This window comes from Podarcis gaigeae, assembly GCF_964106915.1.
Source record: "Podarcis gaigeae genome assembly, chromosome: 12".
NCBI lineage: Eukaryota > Metazoa > Chordata > Lepidosauria > Squamata > Lacertidae > Podarcis > Podarcis gaigeae.
The window spans coordinates 23,846,147-23,864,589 of NC_139688.1; the positions used below are offsets into that span (position 1 = coordinate 23,846,147).

The following is an 18,443-nucleotide window of genomic DNA, read 5'->3' on the forward strand; positions in this document are numbered from 1 at the left end:
TTACTTTTTTTCTTTTAGTAAGTTAATGCATTTTTACACTACTCCTTATCCAGCAAAGTCCCCTGCAGGGCAGCTCACACAAGATTAATAAGAATAATAGCTTAGATGAGAACAGTAGAAAGTGCATGCCATCTTGAAATGGCCTGTTTAATGGGGTAGTGATAATGACAGATTGCTTCTCCTGTCTGCTTCTTCCTCTCCAGCTCACAAGGCAGTTCCTTCTAATGGCTTCAGGGAGGAGAGGAAAGGAGAGGTCCAGTCCCAGCTGAAGAACCAGCAACTGGCTGACATGGTGATCCTGTCAGCTGGCAATTGTGGCTTCTTCTCTCCTACTCTAATCTGTTAACTGATTCTAACCCAGGCTTCCTCAAACTCACCCCTCCAGATGTTTTAAGAGTACAATTCCCATAATCCCTGACCACTGGTCCTGCTAGCTAGGGATCATGGGAGCTGTAGGCCAAAAACATCTGGAGGGCCAAGTTTGAGGAAGCCTGTTCTAACCTGTCTCCCTTTCAACCCATTAACTCAATATTTGGCCTGGTTTAAGGGGTGGGTCATGATGACATTTACAGTCCTAAGCATCTATGGTAGGCATGGCCAAACCTGGCCCTCCAGCTGTTTTGGGACTACAACTCCCATCATCCCTAGCTAACAGGACCAGTGGTCAGGGATGATGGGAATTGTAGTTCCAAAACAGCTGGAGGGCCAAGTTTGGCCATGCCTGATATGGGAACATCTGCTCCCCTCTCTTTAACAACTGTTGTAAACCTGAAGGCCCTTGAATTAGGGTTGTTTGGTCCAAACGAATAAGGTATTTGACATCTGTTGAGAACCTGTTGCATTCTTGGAATTCAGAAGCAAATATTTAATCTCAACTATGTAGAAACCTACTGGGTTTATTTATATATCAACAAGTTCGTTGATTTGAGGGGGGTGATGGTTGAGCAGCAAAGCACATGATTTGTATGCAGAAGATTCCAGGTTCATTCCTCAGCATCTCTACACAAAAAGGTTCAGGTGGCAGGTGATGAAAAAAACCTCTGCCTTAGACTCTTGAGGGCCACTGTTTATCAGAATAGACAATACTTGGTTAGATGGATAATTCTGCCTGGTATAAAGCTAAGGATAGCCCAAGTTGCCTGACAGTATTGGCGGGCATATATGGTGGAAATGAATGTTCAGGTTTCATTTTAAAATCAAGCCTCTAGCTCTTTTGTCTGTGGAGATAGAAAGGAAAGTGTGTCGGGGGTATTGTAGTACCTAAATTACTCACTCGGAATGAAATGGCAAGCTACCTACATTTATATGTCCTGGCTGTTCTGAAATGATTCCCCAAACCCTTAAGCCCTCTCACCACAACATTTCAGGCCACCAGTGAAACCATTCTATTTTCTGTATGGAAAAATGTTTGGACACAAGAGACTTCACTTTTTTAGATGATAATGTTAAGGAGACAGTTTTCAAGGTTATTAGGGCTCAACTAGACATGACATGGAAGGGGGAGTCTATGTGGGCTTATATTTTTATTTCAAAGCAGCTGCGTGGGTTGCTAATTTTATGGATGAAGCTGCTCTGGGACGTGGTGAAGGAATTGTTTAGCCCTCTTGTGCCTTGTCTCCAATTTAAATTACTTTACTAAGGCTTCAATTAGGTCTACAAGGGGCAAAAGTTACAGATGCTGCACCTGTCCTTAGTGGACAGTACTTAAACCCAGAAAAAAAAATTAATAAGCAGGGATGGAAGGGAATTTTGTTCAGGCTGCATTTTTAAGGGAAATGATCTAATTTGCATTTTATAAATGAATACATGGATTGGAACATAATTATCCTTTGAATTTCACACACTCTGAATATTGAGATACGGCTGGGGAGAAAAGTACCATAATACACCACAAAATTATAGGATAAAATACATTTAGAAATGTGTGCATTGAGTTAAAATATGTTATTTAATTACATGCTTTGTGGTAAACTACACATTTAATTATGAATTTTGGTACAGATTCAACTCACTCATTGATATGAAAAAGGATGGGTTTTTATGAATGGACACATGCAGAACTGACACACAGACAATAAACAGATTGAGTTACAGATAGGTAGCCGTGTTGGTCTGCCATAGTCAAAACAAAAAAAAATCCTTCCAGTAGCACCTTAAAGACCAACTAAGTTAGTTCTTGGTATGAGCTTTCGTGTGCATGCACACTTCTTCAGATACACTTCAGATATACTTCTTTTGTGTGTATCTGAAGAAGTGTGCATGCACACGAAAGCTCATACCAAGAACTAACTTAGTTGGTCTTTAAGGTGCTACTGGAAGGAATTTTTTTTAATAAATAGATTGATTCATCGATCCCATTCATAAATCAGAGTATCTTCTGGGAGGCCAGTGGTAAGAAGGGTACTTTTCACATATCTGCTGGAGATGATCAATGATTCAAGCCTGAATTCAAAACAAGTATATGAAAACTAAAGCGAAAAACAAAACTAGATGTCAGATTGGAAAATCTTTTTTTTTTTTTTTATAGTGGTGGGGAGGGGAAGTGGAATCAAGAGGAGGAGGTTGGGATCAAGGGGTGCATGCCTCATGGTGCACACCCCCTGATCATAATCCTTTCTTTTTTTTTTTTTTTTTAATATATTTTATTAAGGGTTTTCTTGTTTTACAGTGTAAGTGTAATGCCTCGTGTATTTTTTTTTTCCGTGTAACATTTTTACAAATCCATTTCATTTGTTGAGGCATTAGGAGGAGAAGAAAAGAGAAAAAAGAAGAAGAAGAAAGGAGGGTGGAAGGAGGGGAGATGGATGGGGGTGGGGTGGGGTAGCGGTGTTTCTATTATGCTTAATGTATGTAGTTTGGTGTCAGCGTGCTTGTGTTGTTCACTTGTGTTCCTTTGGTGGTGAGAGAGGTTGGGGTTGGCCTAGGATGTGATTGTTTGTTTGTGATTGGCTGTGGTGATCTTTGTTTTCGTGTGTGAGTGAGGTGGGTGGGTGTTTTGGATCAAGTTAGCCATATTGATTTGTATGCTGTTGGTGGATTATTGTCATTGTCCTGTTGGGCTGTGTATGTGATAAAGGGGAGCCATACCGGGGTGAAGGTGTCTTCTTCTGTTTGTCCCCGTGTCAGTTTCAGTTTGTTAGTTAATTTTTCTAGTAGGGCTGTTTCCCATACTATTTGGTACCATTGGTCCATGCTTACTCCTGACAGGTCTCTCCAGTGTCTGGTTATGGTGTTTCTGGCTGCTGAAAGTAGGTGGGTTATGAGTTCTTTGTGGAGTAAATGGGCATTGTTGTCTTGGAAGATGTTTAGTAGGGCCAATTCTGGGGTGAAGTCTAACACTTGCTTTGTTATTTTACATATTTCTTGTATGGCTGTTGTCCAGAATAGTTGGATTTTGGGACACTCCCACCACATGTGGAGGTATGTGCCTGTGGAGGTGCACCCTCTCCAGCATTTTGGTGAGGTTCCTGGGTGTATTAGCGCTAGTTTCCTTGGTGTTAGGTACCACCTTGGAAAATCTTTTTTTAAAACCTGCACATACATTCATACATACGTGTGTGTGTATCCATATCTCTGATGTAATTCTTTCAATGAATCAATGGTTATGAGCATTAGTTCCACAATATGAGCATGCACTCACAAGAAATCAATCAACAATGAGCCAATGCTAATCCTGAAGATTTCCTACTAATATGGAAGCCTTTTCTAGTTTACCCAGAAGTGAATAAGATCTTAAACCTCAGGTGTCTGTATTTACTTTTGTTGTTGTTCTACAGTATGCCGGTAATCCAATTCTACAGTATACCAGTAACTCCAACTGCCCCAATTCCACCGGGACTGCCATGGAAGCAATCATGGTTTCTCACTATGTCCTGCAAATCCTGGTTTTTGCAAGCAGAGCAGAGGGGAATGTGACTGGTGTTGTGGCACCGAGTGCAGGGTTTCTGGGATGGTTCAGCAGGTGCCACCACTATTATGGAAGCAAGAAGCAGAGATGTGCACGAGATTTGGGCATCACTGGGTGCAACTGAAATTTCAGGTACCAAGGTCCGCTACTGATTGGGAAAGGAAGCGACACTGGTCCCTCCTTCTCTCGCCTCTTACGAGTCCCAGCTCGTCTCCCTGCACCGCTTCTCTCTTGGCTGCAATGCACCTCCTTAGGAGTAAATACCATTAAACTCAGTGTGACTTTCTGCTGAGTAAATGGGCATATTGTCAGGATTCTAATAGGGATTTAAAAAACAACAACAAACCAAGCATCATCAACATCAGCAATTATTACTTCTACCACATCAACTTTGTTGGACTGGTCATGTGTGCTGATGCCTGATGATCGTCTTCCAAAGCAACTGCTCTATTCCAAACTTAAAAATGGAAAGTGTAATGCTGGTGGTCAACAAAAGAGGTTTAAAGACTCTCTCAAGGCAAATCTTTAAAAAATGTACGAACACTGACAACTGAGAAATACTGGCCTGCAAGCACTCCAGTTGGAGAACAGCCTTTACCAAAGGTGTCATGGACTTTGATGATGCTCGAACTCAGGACGCAAGGGAGAAACATGCTAAGAGGAAGGCACACTTGACAAATCCACACCGTGATCAACTCCTGCCCGGAAACCAATGTCCCCACTGTGGAAGGACGTGTAGATTCAGAATTGGCCTCCACAGTTACTTACGGACTCATTGTTAAAACCGTGTTTATGGAAGACAATCTTACTCGGCTATGAGTGATCACCAAAGAGAAGGAGAAGAGAAGAGAAGAGAAGAGAAGAGAAGAGAAGAGAAGAGAAGAGAAGAGAAGAGAAGAGTTCTACTACTACCAGCAAATAACAACAAAAGGGTTACATTGCAGAATTTTCCTATTCCACTACTTTCTAAAAATGTACAGGATAAATGCTGCAGTATTAACTGTAAGTGACACTGGGGTGGCTGCTGATTTGGAAATGGTATTCACAGCAAAGCCCATTTTAATTAATGCTCCAAATTCTTCCCAGATGTTTCAACAAAGGTTCTGACAGGTCCTTGACCATAAAACAGCTTGAATCCCAATGACATTCAAAATTAGGGAATTGGAGTTGCAGCATCCAGACTAGCACTGAGTGATAGAATAGAATCATAGAATAGAATCACAGAGTTGGAAGGGACCCCAAGGGTCATCTAATCAAACCCCCTGCAGTGCAGGAAGTGGGGGTCAAACCCACAACCTTCAAATTAAGAGGCTCATGTTCTACCACTTAGTTTAGGCATACTGTTTGTTTATGTCATATACTGATATTTTTCTATCTAAAAATAATAATAAAGTGGTACCTTGGTTTAAGAACAATCCTGTTTACAAACTATTCGGTTTACAAACTATGTAAAACCAGAAGTAGTGTTCCGGTTTGCGAACTTTACCTCAGTCTACGAACGGTGGAAGGGCACTGGCTGCGGGAGGCCTCATTGGGGAAAGCGCGCCTCAGTTTAAGAACAGATTCGGTTTAAGAACGGACTTCAGGAACAGATTAAGTTTGTAAACCAAGGTACCACTGTATCCGTTTAGGAAGTTACACATTTTTACACTCAAGACCTATGTCTCCCCATATAAACCAACCTGGACTCAGCATTCATCCTCTGAGGCCCTTCTTCATCTAAGCCTGTAAGGTCCAGAGGGTGGCAACATGAGAACAGGCCTTTTCTGCAGTGGCTCCGTTTGTGGAATGCTCTTCCCAGGGAGGTTCATCTAATCGCCTTCCTTATATATGCTTAGGTGCCAGGCAAAAAACGTCCCTCTTCAACCAGGCCTTTGGCTGATTAATATTCTATAGCTTTTTAAATGTTTTTTTTTGGGGGGGAGGGTGTTTTATTGTTTCTGTTTTAGCATTTTATTTGTGTTTTTATCTTGTGAACCAGCACTCCGTGATCTTTTGATGAAGGGCGGTATATAAATTTAATACATAAATAAAAATAAATATCTGATGATGCTGCCACAGCTACAATCAAATTATAGAACTAGAGTAAAGGTAAAGGACCCCTGGACGATTAAGTCCAGTCAAAGGTGACTATGGGGAGCTGCGCTCATCTCGTTTTCAGGCCGAGGAAGCTTTCTGGCCAGCATGACTAAACCACTTCTGGGCAACGTGACACCATGACGGAAACCAGAGTGAACGGAAACACCACTTACCTTCCTGCCGCAGTGGTACCTATTTATCTGCTTTCACTGGTATGCTTTAGAACTGCTAGGTTGACAGAAGCTTGGATAGAGCAATGGAAGCTCACTCCGTTGCAGAGATTTGAACTGCTGACCTTACAATCAGCAAGCCCAAGAGGCTCAGTGGTTTAGACCACAGCGCCACTTGTGTCCCAGTACTCTTTTAAGATCTTACAGTGATTAGGGGTGGAAACCGCTAATGTAGTGCCACAGCCCCAAACTATGCACAATAAATGAATGTATGAAAAACATAAAGAAAGGGCAACTTTATGTCTTTGCATTCTAAAGATAAAATGAATTCCATAGAGGAGGGCTGGGATACAAATTTGACAAACAAATTAAATAAATTAGTTCCCTTCTAAAATAAATTGTGCATGTTATGTAAATAAATACACAAATACGTTCTCTTCTAAAAAGGTCTCCTCTCTTTTCTTCCCCCCCCCCCCCGCTCATTCAGTGTTTGCTGGCTTTCACTAGGCATTTAAAGGAGTTCCTCTTCTAATTAAGCTTCTCCTGTGGCTTTAGTTTGTTTAAAACTGAACTTCACACAGTGTGACATGTTATTTTCTCAGTCATGCCCACAAGTTAATTAGGGAATGTGTGTGCTAGTCTGATATTACCTTCTCTGTTATTTTAATTTAATGTTCAGAAACCTCTGCTGTTTCTACACAAGTGGGCATTCGTATCTCAGCAAACAAGACCCCAGATGTGAACATTTCTGGAAAAACAACAACAACAGCAACAAATTAACAAACCTGAAGCTTCCCAGCTTTATTCAGAACAAGGTACAAAGCAGGCCTTTTCAATAAAGCACTGTGTTTTTCTTCAAAAAGAAATCCAGCAAATATCCACAGAAAAGAGATACTGCGTGGCTTTGAGCTACAGAGTCAGTTTTTCTGCAACCAAAGAGTCGTCCAGGTCCAGGCTCCATCTTTTCTCCTTCCTCTTTTTTAGAGAACGAAGCAAAGCCTCTGAGTCAGTGAAAAAAGCCTACTGTATATCCATTTAGAGGACTTATTCGCATGTAACGCAAAGCCCAAGCAATAATGTGCAATCCGGTGGGTCAACCAGAGTGAAAATTGCAGCCACTTCACTCCTCCCCAGTCTTGCTGTGGCTATGCTACCTGGAGTTAAGCCAAGGTTTGGTTTAGTAACGAAGGCAAATGCAGGTTTCATTGCCACCACCACTAAAATTGGTGCAGTCTTCTGGGGCCAGAAAAATGTGTTTGGGAGCCTAGATCAGGCCCCTGAACTAGGAGTTAGCCACTTTTGGTGTAGACAGTACTGAACCACATGGATGAATAATATAACTCAGTACAGTGGTACCTCAGGTTAAGAACTTAATTCGTTCTGGAGGTCCGTTCTTAACCTGAAACTGTTCTTAACCTGAGGTACCACTTTAGCTAATGGGGCCTCCCATTGCCGTAGTGCTGCTGCTGCACGATTTCTGTTCTTATCCTGAAGCAAAGTTCTTAACCTGAGGTACTATTTCTGGGTTAGCAGAGTCTGTAACCTGAAGCATCTGTAACCCGAAGCATTTGTAACCCAAGGTACCACTGTATTAGGCAGCTGTCTATGTGTAATATACTCCACTGCCCAATATCCCCACACTGAATAGTTACCTTTCTGAGCTAACGGGGACAACTGTCTGACTCAATATAAGGTAGTTAGGTCTGTTCTCTCCACTGAACTATGGTCTCACATAGTGGGACTTTGCATGAATGTGTGGGTCAGCCCCCAAGTGCAAATACAAATAATGGGCCAAGCCATCCCCTGCATCCTTTCAACTGATGTTGAGCATGTGCTGGCTGGGGACCAGTGTTAGAAACTTGGATACATAAGCTAGGTGCCAAATGGCTTCTTAACCCAGGGTTATAATCGCCAAAAGGGAATGTCTGGTTGCCATTTTGGGGCCAGATGGCTCGAAATTCATATTTTCCAATTCGACTTTTTGGTTCCTGAATTTCATTCCGATAGTGCAGATAAAATATCATGGATAGAATTCTAGAGGATGTGTTGCTAGTGTGTAAAAACAGTCAAGATCCCCAGACATGCACCTCCACGCACTGGTAAGATTTAGACCTGCTTAAGTCTGGCAAGATTTCTTAATCAGGTGCCCTAGGACTGCTGCATGCATTAAAAAAGGGAGAATAGAAGCTTCCCTTCCTCAACATCTCTATAATGGGGGAAGCAACAGGGAAAAGTGCATAGGTGCGGAAACATGGAAGGACTTGCCTTGTGGGACACTGTATGGCAGGGAAAGGGAACTTGTGGCTCTCTGAATGTTACTGGACTCCAGCTTCCCCCAACCTCAGCCAGCACGGCTAATGGGAGAATGATGGGAGTTGTAGTCTAACATTCTCTGGAGGGGCCAGTTTCCCTACTGTAGTGGTTAACAGTTATAAACTTAGTTGTGCCACATTCATATTTTTTTTTTGTCCTTGTGCTATGAAAGCAGTTAACAGGAATTTTGAACATTCTGCAATTCCACAACTATGAATATGGCTCCTGGGTGCAAACCCAATCGTCCTGAGAAACTCAGCTTTCTTCCTCTTTCTTCCCCCAGAAGTTTGTCCCACTGTGCTCAATGAGGGCTACTTTCCAGCATTTTTACTTTTTTTAAATAGGATTGCAGCCTCGGAAGTATGTGGGGAAACACCTGGTGGCATCTGAAAAGCTGGAGTGTTTTAGCAAACTTCCCAAGGGGGCTGCATAATAGTAGTGCACAGCTCTTGTCCAGGACTAGCAGGGCCAGAATTATGCAAATGCCAGCAAATCAGTGCAGAACTGTTTAATTACAGCAAATGCTGGCTGAGAACTGTAGATGCTTATGCAGAAGAAATTCTTATTGCCTGTTCAGCGGACCAGACACAGGTGCATAGGATTCCAGGTTTAGGGAAGCTGCAAACTTCAGCCCTTTTTGCAATGGAATTTGGGTTACATTGGTACAAAGTTTTCATAGTCTATGAGCACAGACTATACACAGGTTATCATCAGCACTTCTGCAGGGCGCAGCAATTTCAGCTAAATTGTACAGCTGGGGAAACCAGAGCATGAAGAAGTGTATAGAGGCATGCTGGAGGTTTCCATTTGTGTTATTTATAAAGTTAGTTTGGTGGGCTGCTGCACTACACAAAGTATCTGCAGAACGTTGATAACGGTTATGCTGGGAGGGATGTTTGTTTTCTTAAAAAATCTGCTTTAATCTTTACCTGCCGGGCATGACACTGTTTTGATCAGACTGGGTCTCGTTTGTCAATTTTCAGCTGTGTTACTATGGAAACTTCACAAAACATATGGAGTGTACGCGATGCTACAGACCCATCACATTTGGGTAATGGACTGGGGGAGGGCAGTGCCAAAACCTCTTTTGTATTTATTGCCCACCGAAACTAAAGACATTCCTCGAGGGCTTTAAAAGGTTAAGGGGTTTTCCACGGATCTTTCATAGCCAGTATAATGAAAACCTCCCGCTCAGTATCTCCTTAAGATTCTCTCTGCTCACTTCCCAACAAAGGGACTATCTTTTATTTGGTTCCTCGTGGGGTTTATTATCAAGAAGCTTGCCTGCTTATATGTCTTCCCACAAAACAGGGATTTAGGCTGGTGCTTCCAGTTCAGCCTTTAAACTTGAGCAGGAGACACACGAATGACTTCATGAACTATCTTTTGGATTTTTCAGAATTGATGACCGGGATAGGCTCCAATGCTTTTTAAAGCTGTAGTCAGCATGCAGTTAGTAACTGAAATGGAAACCCCTTTCTGAATTTCAGTAAAGCATGATGTCTTGAAATCCACAATTTGTAAGAGGCATTCCTGCAACAAAATGTGGCAGCACAGAATGCTGTTGTTCATTATGGCAACCACTAGGTTTGATTTCCCCTCCCTGTATTTCCATTCACAGTCAGCATTCCATGCCCACTGGCACATTCTTCGTTTTGAGTCCCTCCCCTTTTATGACTTTTCTTTTTTTAAAAAAGTCTGGTATTTCTGCATACTTTCAGTTACCCCCCCCCAAAAAAAAACGCCCACCATTGCTGATACATCCCTTCTTGTGCTTTTCCCTCATAAGAGGTACTCTCAGCCCATATGACAGAAAAATGCCACCCACGGTTTGCCAATATCATAACACTTCTTTCCTTTATCAGGCAGGCAGGAGAATACATTAGGCAAGGTGTTTCAAAACAATTTGCGGGATCTAATCAAAGAGTTACGACTACAACACTGAAGTGATTAATCAGATGACTAAAACATTTTGATCAACTCAAAAGGTGCCCTCAATTAATCTGGCATTTGAATAATAATAATAATAATATAAACTGCAACTTGCAAAATCCACATTGTTGTAAGAATTTCCTCCTGTGAGAGAGAAAATAGGACAAGCGTCTTCTAAGATTATCCCTGTTGTGATATATACATGCAAACGCTAAAATGAAAGATTAGGCTCATTTCTTTTGTTTTTTCCTCTCATATGTAAACATAAGAAGAGTGAATCAATTAATTTTTAGAGGTAGCCTTAAAAAGGTTCAGGACTACAATAGCTCAAGGACTGTTTACCTCCATATGAACCTACCAAGACCCTGAGATCATTCTCTGAGGGCCTTCTTCGTGTGTCTCTTCCACATGAGGTCCAGAGGGTGGCAACATGAGAACAGGCCTTTTCTGCAATGGCTCCCTGTTTGTGGAATGCCCTCCTCAGGGTGGTTTGTCTGGCGCCTTCATTATATATCTTTAGGTGTCAGGAGAAAACTTTTCTTTAAGCAGGCCTCTGGCTGAATGACATCTAACACCCATTAAAATGTGTTGTGGGAAGGGGGATTACTGGGTTGCCTTTGTTTTTGTTTTTATTGTGCAGTTTATGTCATTTATGTTGCAATTTTATGTTGTGAACCACTTTGAGATCTACAGGTATAGAAAGAACAAGAATAAAAATAAAAATAAGTGAAAACCCCACATCTTCAGATAAAGAATTGCCCTGTACACATTTTAAACCAGACTTCCCCAACCTGGTACCCTTCAGATGGTTTGAACTGCATACCCTTCAGCCCCAACCAGCATGCAGCTGATGAGAGTTTTAGGCCGAAACATCCAGAGGGTACCAGTTTGGGGAAGGATCCCATCGTTCCTGACCATTTACCATAATGTCTGGGGCTGATGGGTACTGGAGTCCTACAACTACTAGAGAACCACAGGTCCCTGTCATAAGACAATATTCAGACACACCTTCTCCAAAACAATTGCTTAGGTTCACTAGCCTCTTACATTTGAAAAGTGCTACTCCTGTTTAATGCAAGATTAGATTTGATGGTCCAATTTAGCTTTAAAAAGTGTTATTGAAAGGGGGGCACGTGAACACGCTATAAAGGTAAAGGAAAAGGGACCCCTGACCAGCAGGTCCAGTCGTGACCGACTCTGGGGTTGCAGCGCTCATCTCGCTTTATTGGCCGAGGGAGCCAGGGTACAGCTTCTGGGTCATGTGGCCAGCATGACTAAGCCACTTCTGGGAAACCAGAGCAGCGCACAGAAACGCCATTCACCTTCCTGCGGAAGTGGTACCTATTTATCTACTTGCACTTTGACGTGCTTTCGAACCGGTAGGTTAGCAGAAGCTGGGACCGAGCAACGGGAGCTCACCCTGTTGCAGGGATTCGAACCGCCGACCTTCTGATCGGCAAGTCCTAGGCTCTCTGGTTTATCCCACAGCGCCACCCACGTCCCGAACAGGCTATACACTGCCCTATATTCTTGCTGCTTTTCATTATCTTTGACGCTACTCTGACAACCCAATCCTACACCTGACTTCTAAGCCCATTGCCAATGCTATATTCTTCTCTCCTAAATGAAAACATCTGAAATGTTCTGTCAGGAAGACTTTCTATCATCAGAGAACTGGAAGGCCTCTCGTGGTTTCCTAGGTACCAGAATTAGCATACACAGGAATTCCCCCATGACAGATATCCACCTCTAGAAGAACAGGATTTGATTAATTATACTAATAATGGCAGTGCAAACTGATTTACCTCACAGACATGAATCAAGTAACCTTGGTAAAACATGGATTGAGGGAAAGGATATGCTAATTGCTCAAGCCAACCCATGTGAGTTTCTCTCTCTCTTTTTCTCTCTCTCTCATATTAATTGAGGGTCAAAAATCATCATTCAAGGCTGCTTGGTAGTGAAATGCAAATGTTGTATGGATGGTAAAAAACAAAAATTGGCTTTCTTGATCTGTTATAGATATGATGGAGCTCCTTGCAATTTAGCACTGTGATATTTAAGGAGAATGCATCATTTGAGCCCCTTAAAAGAGAAGCAACAAACTCTTTGTTGACATGATAAAAATTGGAAGTCGTCAAAAAACAAGCAATGGCTTGGTTCACACTGTCACACATAGCCACTGACAAAACCGTTGTGATGCCTAAGATTTGAATGTTCCCTCTTTTACTCCCCGGCATGCCACGTCATTTTGGGTCATTTTTATGAGTAAAGTGACTAAATCACCATCATCCCTTATTGATTCACTAAAACAGGGGTTTCCAAACTTTTTTTCAAAGAGGGCCAGATTTGATGAAGTGAACATGCGTGAGGGGTGACCAAAGTTGCTGAGCTTTTTTTAGGATTAAAGTTGCTGTTGGAATTTTATCCCAGGACATATACTGCCACGCGGGCCAGATTAATTCAACCGGTGGGCGGGATTAGTCCCCCAAAACGGACTTTGGACATGCCTGCACTAAAAGGACAGTTTTCCTTTATGTGCGTGTTTCACAAAACATAAACCATAGTCACTTGTTCTCTCCCCCAAAATAAATACCATTGCCTGATGGGAGAGCAGGGGAAAAGAGGAGAGAGCACATCATTACTACCTTTTCCCATATCCCCACAGCCTCCCACATGACTGAGACTGAATGTCTGCAGTGGAGAATCTGCTCTCTGTGGGTAGGCTCCTCACACAATTAAGAACCCTGATCTTCCAGCAGAGCAGGCTCCCTACTGCAGACATTTGACCTCCAACATGAGGGGTTTGCAGGAAGAGCAATGGGAACATGCAGCCCTTCTTCCTGTTCTGCATACAAATAGGGAACGCTGTGGTCTAAACCACTGAGCTTCTTGGGCTTGCCGATCAGAAGGTTGGCGGTTTGAATCTGTGTGACAGAGTGAGCTCCCATTGCTCTGTCCCAGCTTCTGCCAACCTAGCAGTTAGAAAGCACACCAGTGCAAGTAGATAAATAGGTACCACTTCCGCAGGAAGGTGAATGGTGTTTCCATGCACTCTGGCTTCTGTCACGGTGTTCCGCTGCACCAGAAGTAGTTTAGTCATGCTGGCCAAATGACGGAAAGCTGTCTGTGGAAAAACACTGGCTCGCTCGGCCTGAGGTGAGATGAGCGCTACACCCCATAGTTGTCTATGACTGGCCTTAACCATCCAGGGATCCTTTACCTTTACCTTTGCATACGATAGCAATTGCATTGAGGGGTGTGTGTTTGTTAGTTAATAGGGCTATGGTTTGCTTCCAGAGCACAACTGGAAATTATGCTCTAAGAGAGATTCCAATGCTGGTTTAGAGGCGAACCATCATTTACTCAATTCTGATGTAACAACAAACTATGCTTTGCACAAGTGAGAAAGTGCAGGAAGTAATCTCCGTGAACACATGCTGGGGATTGCATAGGATGCCCTCAGAACATTGAGAAAGGTTTCTTCTTTTTTCTTGGACAAACAGTAGAATAATACAGGATATTTCTTTTTCTATATTTGGTTGGTGATGCCAACCTATCTCATCATCTCAAGAGTTTGCGTGTCTGGTTGAGCGAAGGAGTGCCAGACACTTTTATCTCTTTCATTCCTAAGTATCTATGCCATCCTTCCCCCCCCCCCATACATCAACCTCTTCCCTCCATTACTAACCTTGCCATGAATTAAAAGCACACAACCCCAGCATTATCCCCTCCTAGGTCTGTTGTTAGCCATTCCCTTTCTTTTACAGAAACACCTCTTTTCCCTCTCTACTCCTCCATTTTAAAAGAGCTAAATGACAAAGCTCAGATTTGAAATCCTCTCCCCTCCCCTATTCCTTTTCAAAGATGGCCATACATAATGGCACCCCACGTATCTTTCCGTACAGGTGGGTGTCCTGCTTTGGTAACAAGGAGTTGTTTGTGCAACTTTTATTTTAATGGTAGAACAGCAATTCTCATTGCAGAAGCGGAAGAAAAGCCGTAGCAGCCTACACAAACACAGTCTTCTATGGGGCAAACTAGACATGGTTCAAAGCAAATCACATGCTGCTGTGTCATTAAAAGAATGTTACTAGCAAGTGCAAGTGAGGGCAGGTTTTTGCAGGGACTCCGCAGCCCTTAAATGCCATAGGAAAGAAGCTCCCTTTGGCATCAATGATAACCTCCCTCCTGTCTCTAAGCCCTAGGAGGTTTTTCTTTAGCTGCAGCAGGGGAGCAAATGGGTAATCTCCTCCCTCATACATAGAACCCAATGAAAACTGTCACCCTGCACCTACAATTAATAGTTTCTTTTAAAAAAATGCAAGTTCTGTGCTTAGTTCCATGTCTACTTTGACCCTACATAGCAGCCATTTCAGAACTGAAAGACTTGCCAATTGATCAACCATTCACAGCAAACTCTTAGCCAATTAGCAGTGTAACTGATGCATTTCTAAGTGGCTTGATGGATTGTTGTTCATATGTAAAAGTGAATGAAGAGGTCAAAGTCTTCCTATAATTAAATCTATTCACTTTAATATATTTATAGACCTTTTAGGGTTAAACCTCTCAAGGCCTTTTAGAGTTAAACCTCTCAAGGCAGTTTTCAACATGTTAACAATCATCTATATACAGTAGTTGCAAATCATGAAATGGTGAAAAATGAAGTGTGTGATATGACCACACGGCCTTTATAGGTCAGCAACTCCCTTTCCCTCTCTCCCACCATGCATCTAATAGTGAGGGGTCAGGAAAGGTGTAGAGAGAAGACATTTATTTAAAATGTTAATAAAATTTTCTGATCCATGGTAAGCACTATTTATACCAGTTTGCTGACACAGAGGACAGGGTGAATTTGAATGAACTGGTGATCTGGCCTACCCAATTTTGGATATTTCAAGCTCTACCGTAATTCATTCTCTCTCTCTCTCTCTCTCTCTCTCTCTCTCTCTCTCTCTCTCTCTCTCAACCTGCTTTAAAACATCTGAAACTCTTGTCAGATTATTCAAAAGTGAAACGGGTAGAAAGCCACTTACCCCCAGTTGCCACAGTAATTTCACGTAGGAAATGGCCATAAAATGGAAAATCGAACGATAGATTCACTCTCTGCAAGGAACAACACCAGAAAAGAAAATCAATAATGTAAGGAATAGTAGAGACCCCATTCACTTTAAACCCATTCACTGCTGCTTTTGCCTTAAGGGTTGTTGTTTTATTTTTTTTTACAGTAGCCTTATGCCATCCTCAATTTGGAATCAAAAGTGGAAACAATTCTGCATACCAGATAAAGCTTGGAAACTTATATAGGGAGCATGTAGGGAACCCTAATTGCCAAGAGTTCTAAATCACGCATATAGAAAACCTCCCACATCAGAAGCCCTGGTCATCACAGAGGGGCAGGAGAAGCCGAATGGCTTTACGGGTTGGGCTAAATGCATAGCCCCTTTCACTGCATTTTGGACCATGTACTATGCCTGAAGAGGGCTTGTCTTGTCAGTAAATCCCACCGACACACATAGGAAGGAGTTGGCTGCAATGGACACTGTCATTACATAGCCTGTGTGCTGCCACCAGCATGGCTGCTGAATTGTGCAGAGGAAAGCAGTGAAGAGGCTGCCTAGAAGAAGCATCAGCTGCGGAAGAGCTCACAGCTTTATGGAAGGAAAGCACCAGGGGGCAGCTCTTCAGAAGCCGAGCTTTGCACACACTTCTGGTGCCAGTGTCCTATGCCAGGCACAAAGGCCCACTTTGCAGCCATGCTCTCTCTTTCTGCTGGTATGTTGTATTCTTCTTGGGAAAGAGCACAAGGAGGTCATTCTCTTCAACTGTAGCACAGAAGCAGCAGCCTTTTGCCACTATATTGCCAGGCTTCATAATTTGCTATTAATGTCTTCCAAACTGGCCTAGATTCTAACTGGGAGAAGAACTCAGAAGCTTTTCCCTTCCTATGAGTCTCCAACTCATGCTCAGCTGCACTGCTTACCTTGTTGCCAAGGGAAGGAAGGAAGGAAGGAAGGAAGGAAGGAAGGAAGGAAGGAAGGAAGGAAGGTTGGTTCTCCCACTGGTGCTGCTATGATAGCAAGTCAGGTGCCAGAAGCACTGGGAAATATAGTTTCTCATGGAAAGCCTTTCTCTTGGGCCTCCTATGGCAGCAAATCAGTTGTAGTACTGGTAAATATACTTTTCTCATGGCTCCCAATAGATGGTTAAAGACTCACGGGTGGGCGAGCAGGAGAGGTAGAAGAAGGAGTTCAGCAGCTCCTGAGTCAGCCTTTCTCAACCTGTGGGTCCCCAGATGTTTTTGAACTACAACTTCCATCCCCCCTAGCTAGCAAGGCCAGAGCTCAGGGATGATGGGAGTTGTAGTCCAACAACATCTGCAAACCGCTGTCCTGAGTGCTTCATTATACTTCAGTTGGCTAAATTTGACTTCATTAGACTTGTGGTGGGGGCAACGGTCTAGGTTAGCTCACCATGCACATTGGTGGCATTAAAGTTAAAAATGAAATTTAAAAAACTGGCAGCACCTGTCAAATATCTGGGAAGTGATGCCGTTGTTTTGCAAATTTCAAATAAAAATAATCTTCATTTCCAGATTACATTGGAATAGCACAAAAAAGGGTAACAGGACAGAGCAGAAGGGCTGTAGCTCAGTGGCAGAGAATGCACCCTGTTCCCGGTTCAATCCCTGGCATCTCCAGGTAGGGTTGGCAGATCCTGGGTCTGAAATCCTTGACAGCTGTTGCAAGTAAATATAGACAACACAGTGTAGGGCTCAATGGACCAATGATCTGACTCAGTATAAGACAGTTCCTCTGCTTCTTCCAAATAATGTTGCACATTCCATTCACTGCAAGCAATTGGCCATGTTTAAAAATCTTTCAAAAAAGTTTTTTTTCTAACTAAGCTTATGTCTGTCTCATTTTAACTTTCATATTGCCTCAGATTTAATTGGTTTTCCCCATCTCTCCAGAAAGGATTAGTTTCTCCATCTATCAGGTATTTTTAATGACTTATTTGGTATGAAATTAATCATTGAATATTTACAGCATCTTCAAATTAGATTTCTTCTTCTTTTCATTAGAAGCCAGAATTTGAAAGGGTTTATTTACACATATCTTATTTAGAACTGGAAGAACTAATTCCATTTTATAAACAGAACATCCCAAGGAGGGGTTGCAGGACACAAGATTTATACTAATTGAAATATATTCTCCAATCTGGTTATTTTATACCTTTTCACTACTTATCAGTATTTAACAAGTAAAATGGAATATTACCATTGGAAAAGCCAATTTGGGGGCTTATCTGGTCCCAGAGCAGTCTCGGTAGGATTAAAGCAAAATAAAAAGTGATGTAAATCATGTCAAGATTGGTGGCAAAGTGGGCAGAAAAAAGGAAAATAATATATGAATCCATGTTACTGGCAGTACAGCAGTTCACTTTACACCTTTAGCAAGCAATTCTGCTGGTCAGTAGGTATTCTGACCATATTTAATGTACAATCCTATGGAGTTTTTTGGGGGGTCCTCTGGTGGAGAAACCAAACAAAAGGTGGATTCCTTCCTCCTTCCTTCTTTCCTTCCTTCCTTCCCAGTGTTGTGTGTTCTAGTTAGAGTGTCAGACTAGGACCTGGGAGACCAGAATTTTAGTCCCACTCCAACATGAAACTCACTAGGTGACCTTGGACCAGTCACGGTTCCTCAGCCAAATCTACCCCATATGGCAGGGAGAAGAGAAAGAATTATATACAAAACCTTGAGCTCCTTGGAGTATAGGTGGGATGTAAAATGAACAAACAATATCCCTCCCTCTGGTCCCAATAAATATGCCAGCTCCAGGGCATATTTTCTCCTTTTCTCTTACTGCTCTCATTGCTGAAGGTGGATCAGCAATGGCGGCAGCAATGGCGGTGTTGGGAAGGTTTCCAGCTACTGACCTCCACCTCTGAATGCGGGCCACTTTTTCTGACCATGGAGAGGGCATCCAACAGCCTACAAACTATTCTCCCCATCACAGAGTTGCTCCCTTATATTTTGCTT

The 18,443-nt window shown here is 42.5% G+C and overlaps 1 protein-coding gene across 2 annotated transcripts in view; it reads right to left on the reverse strand.

Annotated features, from left to right (window-relative positions):
• PLXDC2 (plexin domain containing 2) overlaps positions 1 to 18,443 on the reverse strand; it is a 234,961-nt gene that overhangs the window by 81,184 nt on the left and 135,334 nt on the right. For both annotated transcript variants that reach the window (XR_014556587.1, XM_083704951.1), the window contains exon 4: positions 15,438 to 15,507. Coding sequence is in view for 1 of the 2 variants with exons in the window: in XM_083704951.1 (XP_083561077.1) it covers positions 15,438 to 15,507 (70 nt within the window). In the remaining variant the exon portion in view is untranslated. The remainder of the gene's footprint in view (positions 1 to 15,437; positions 15,508 to 18,443) is intronic.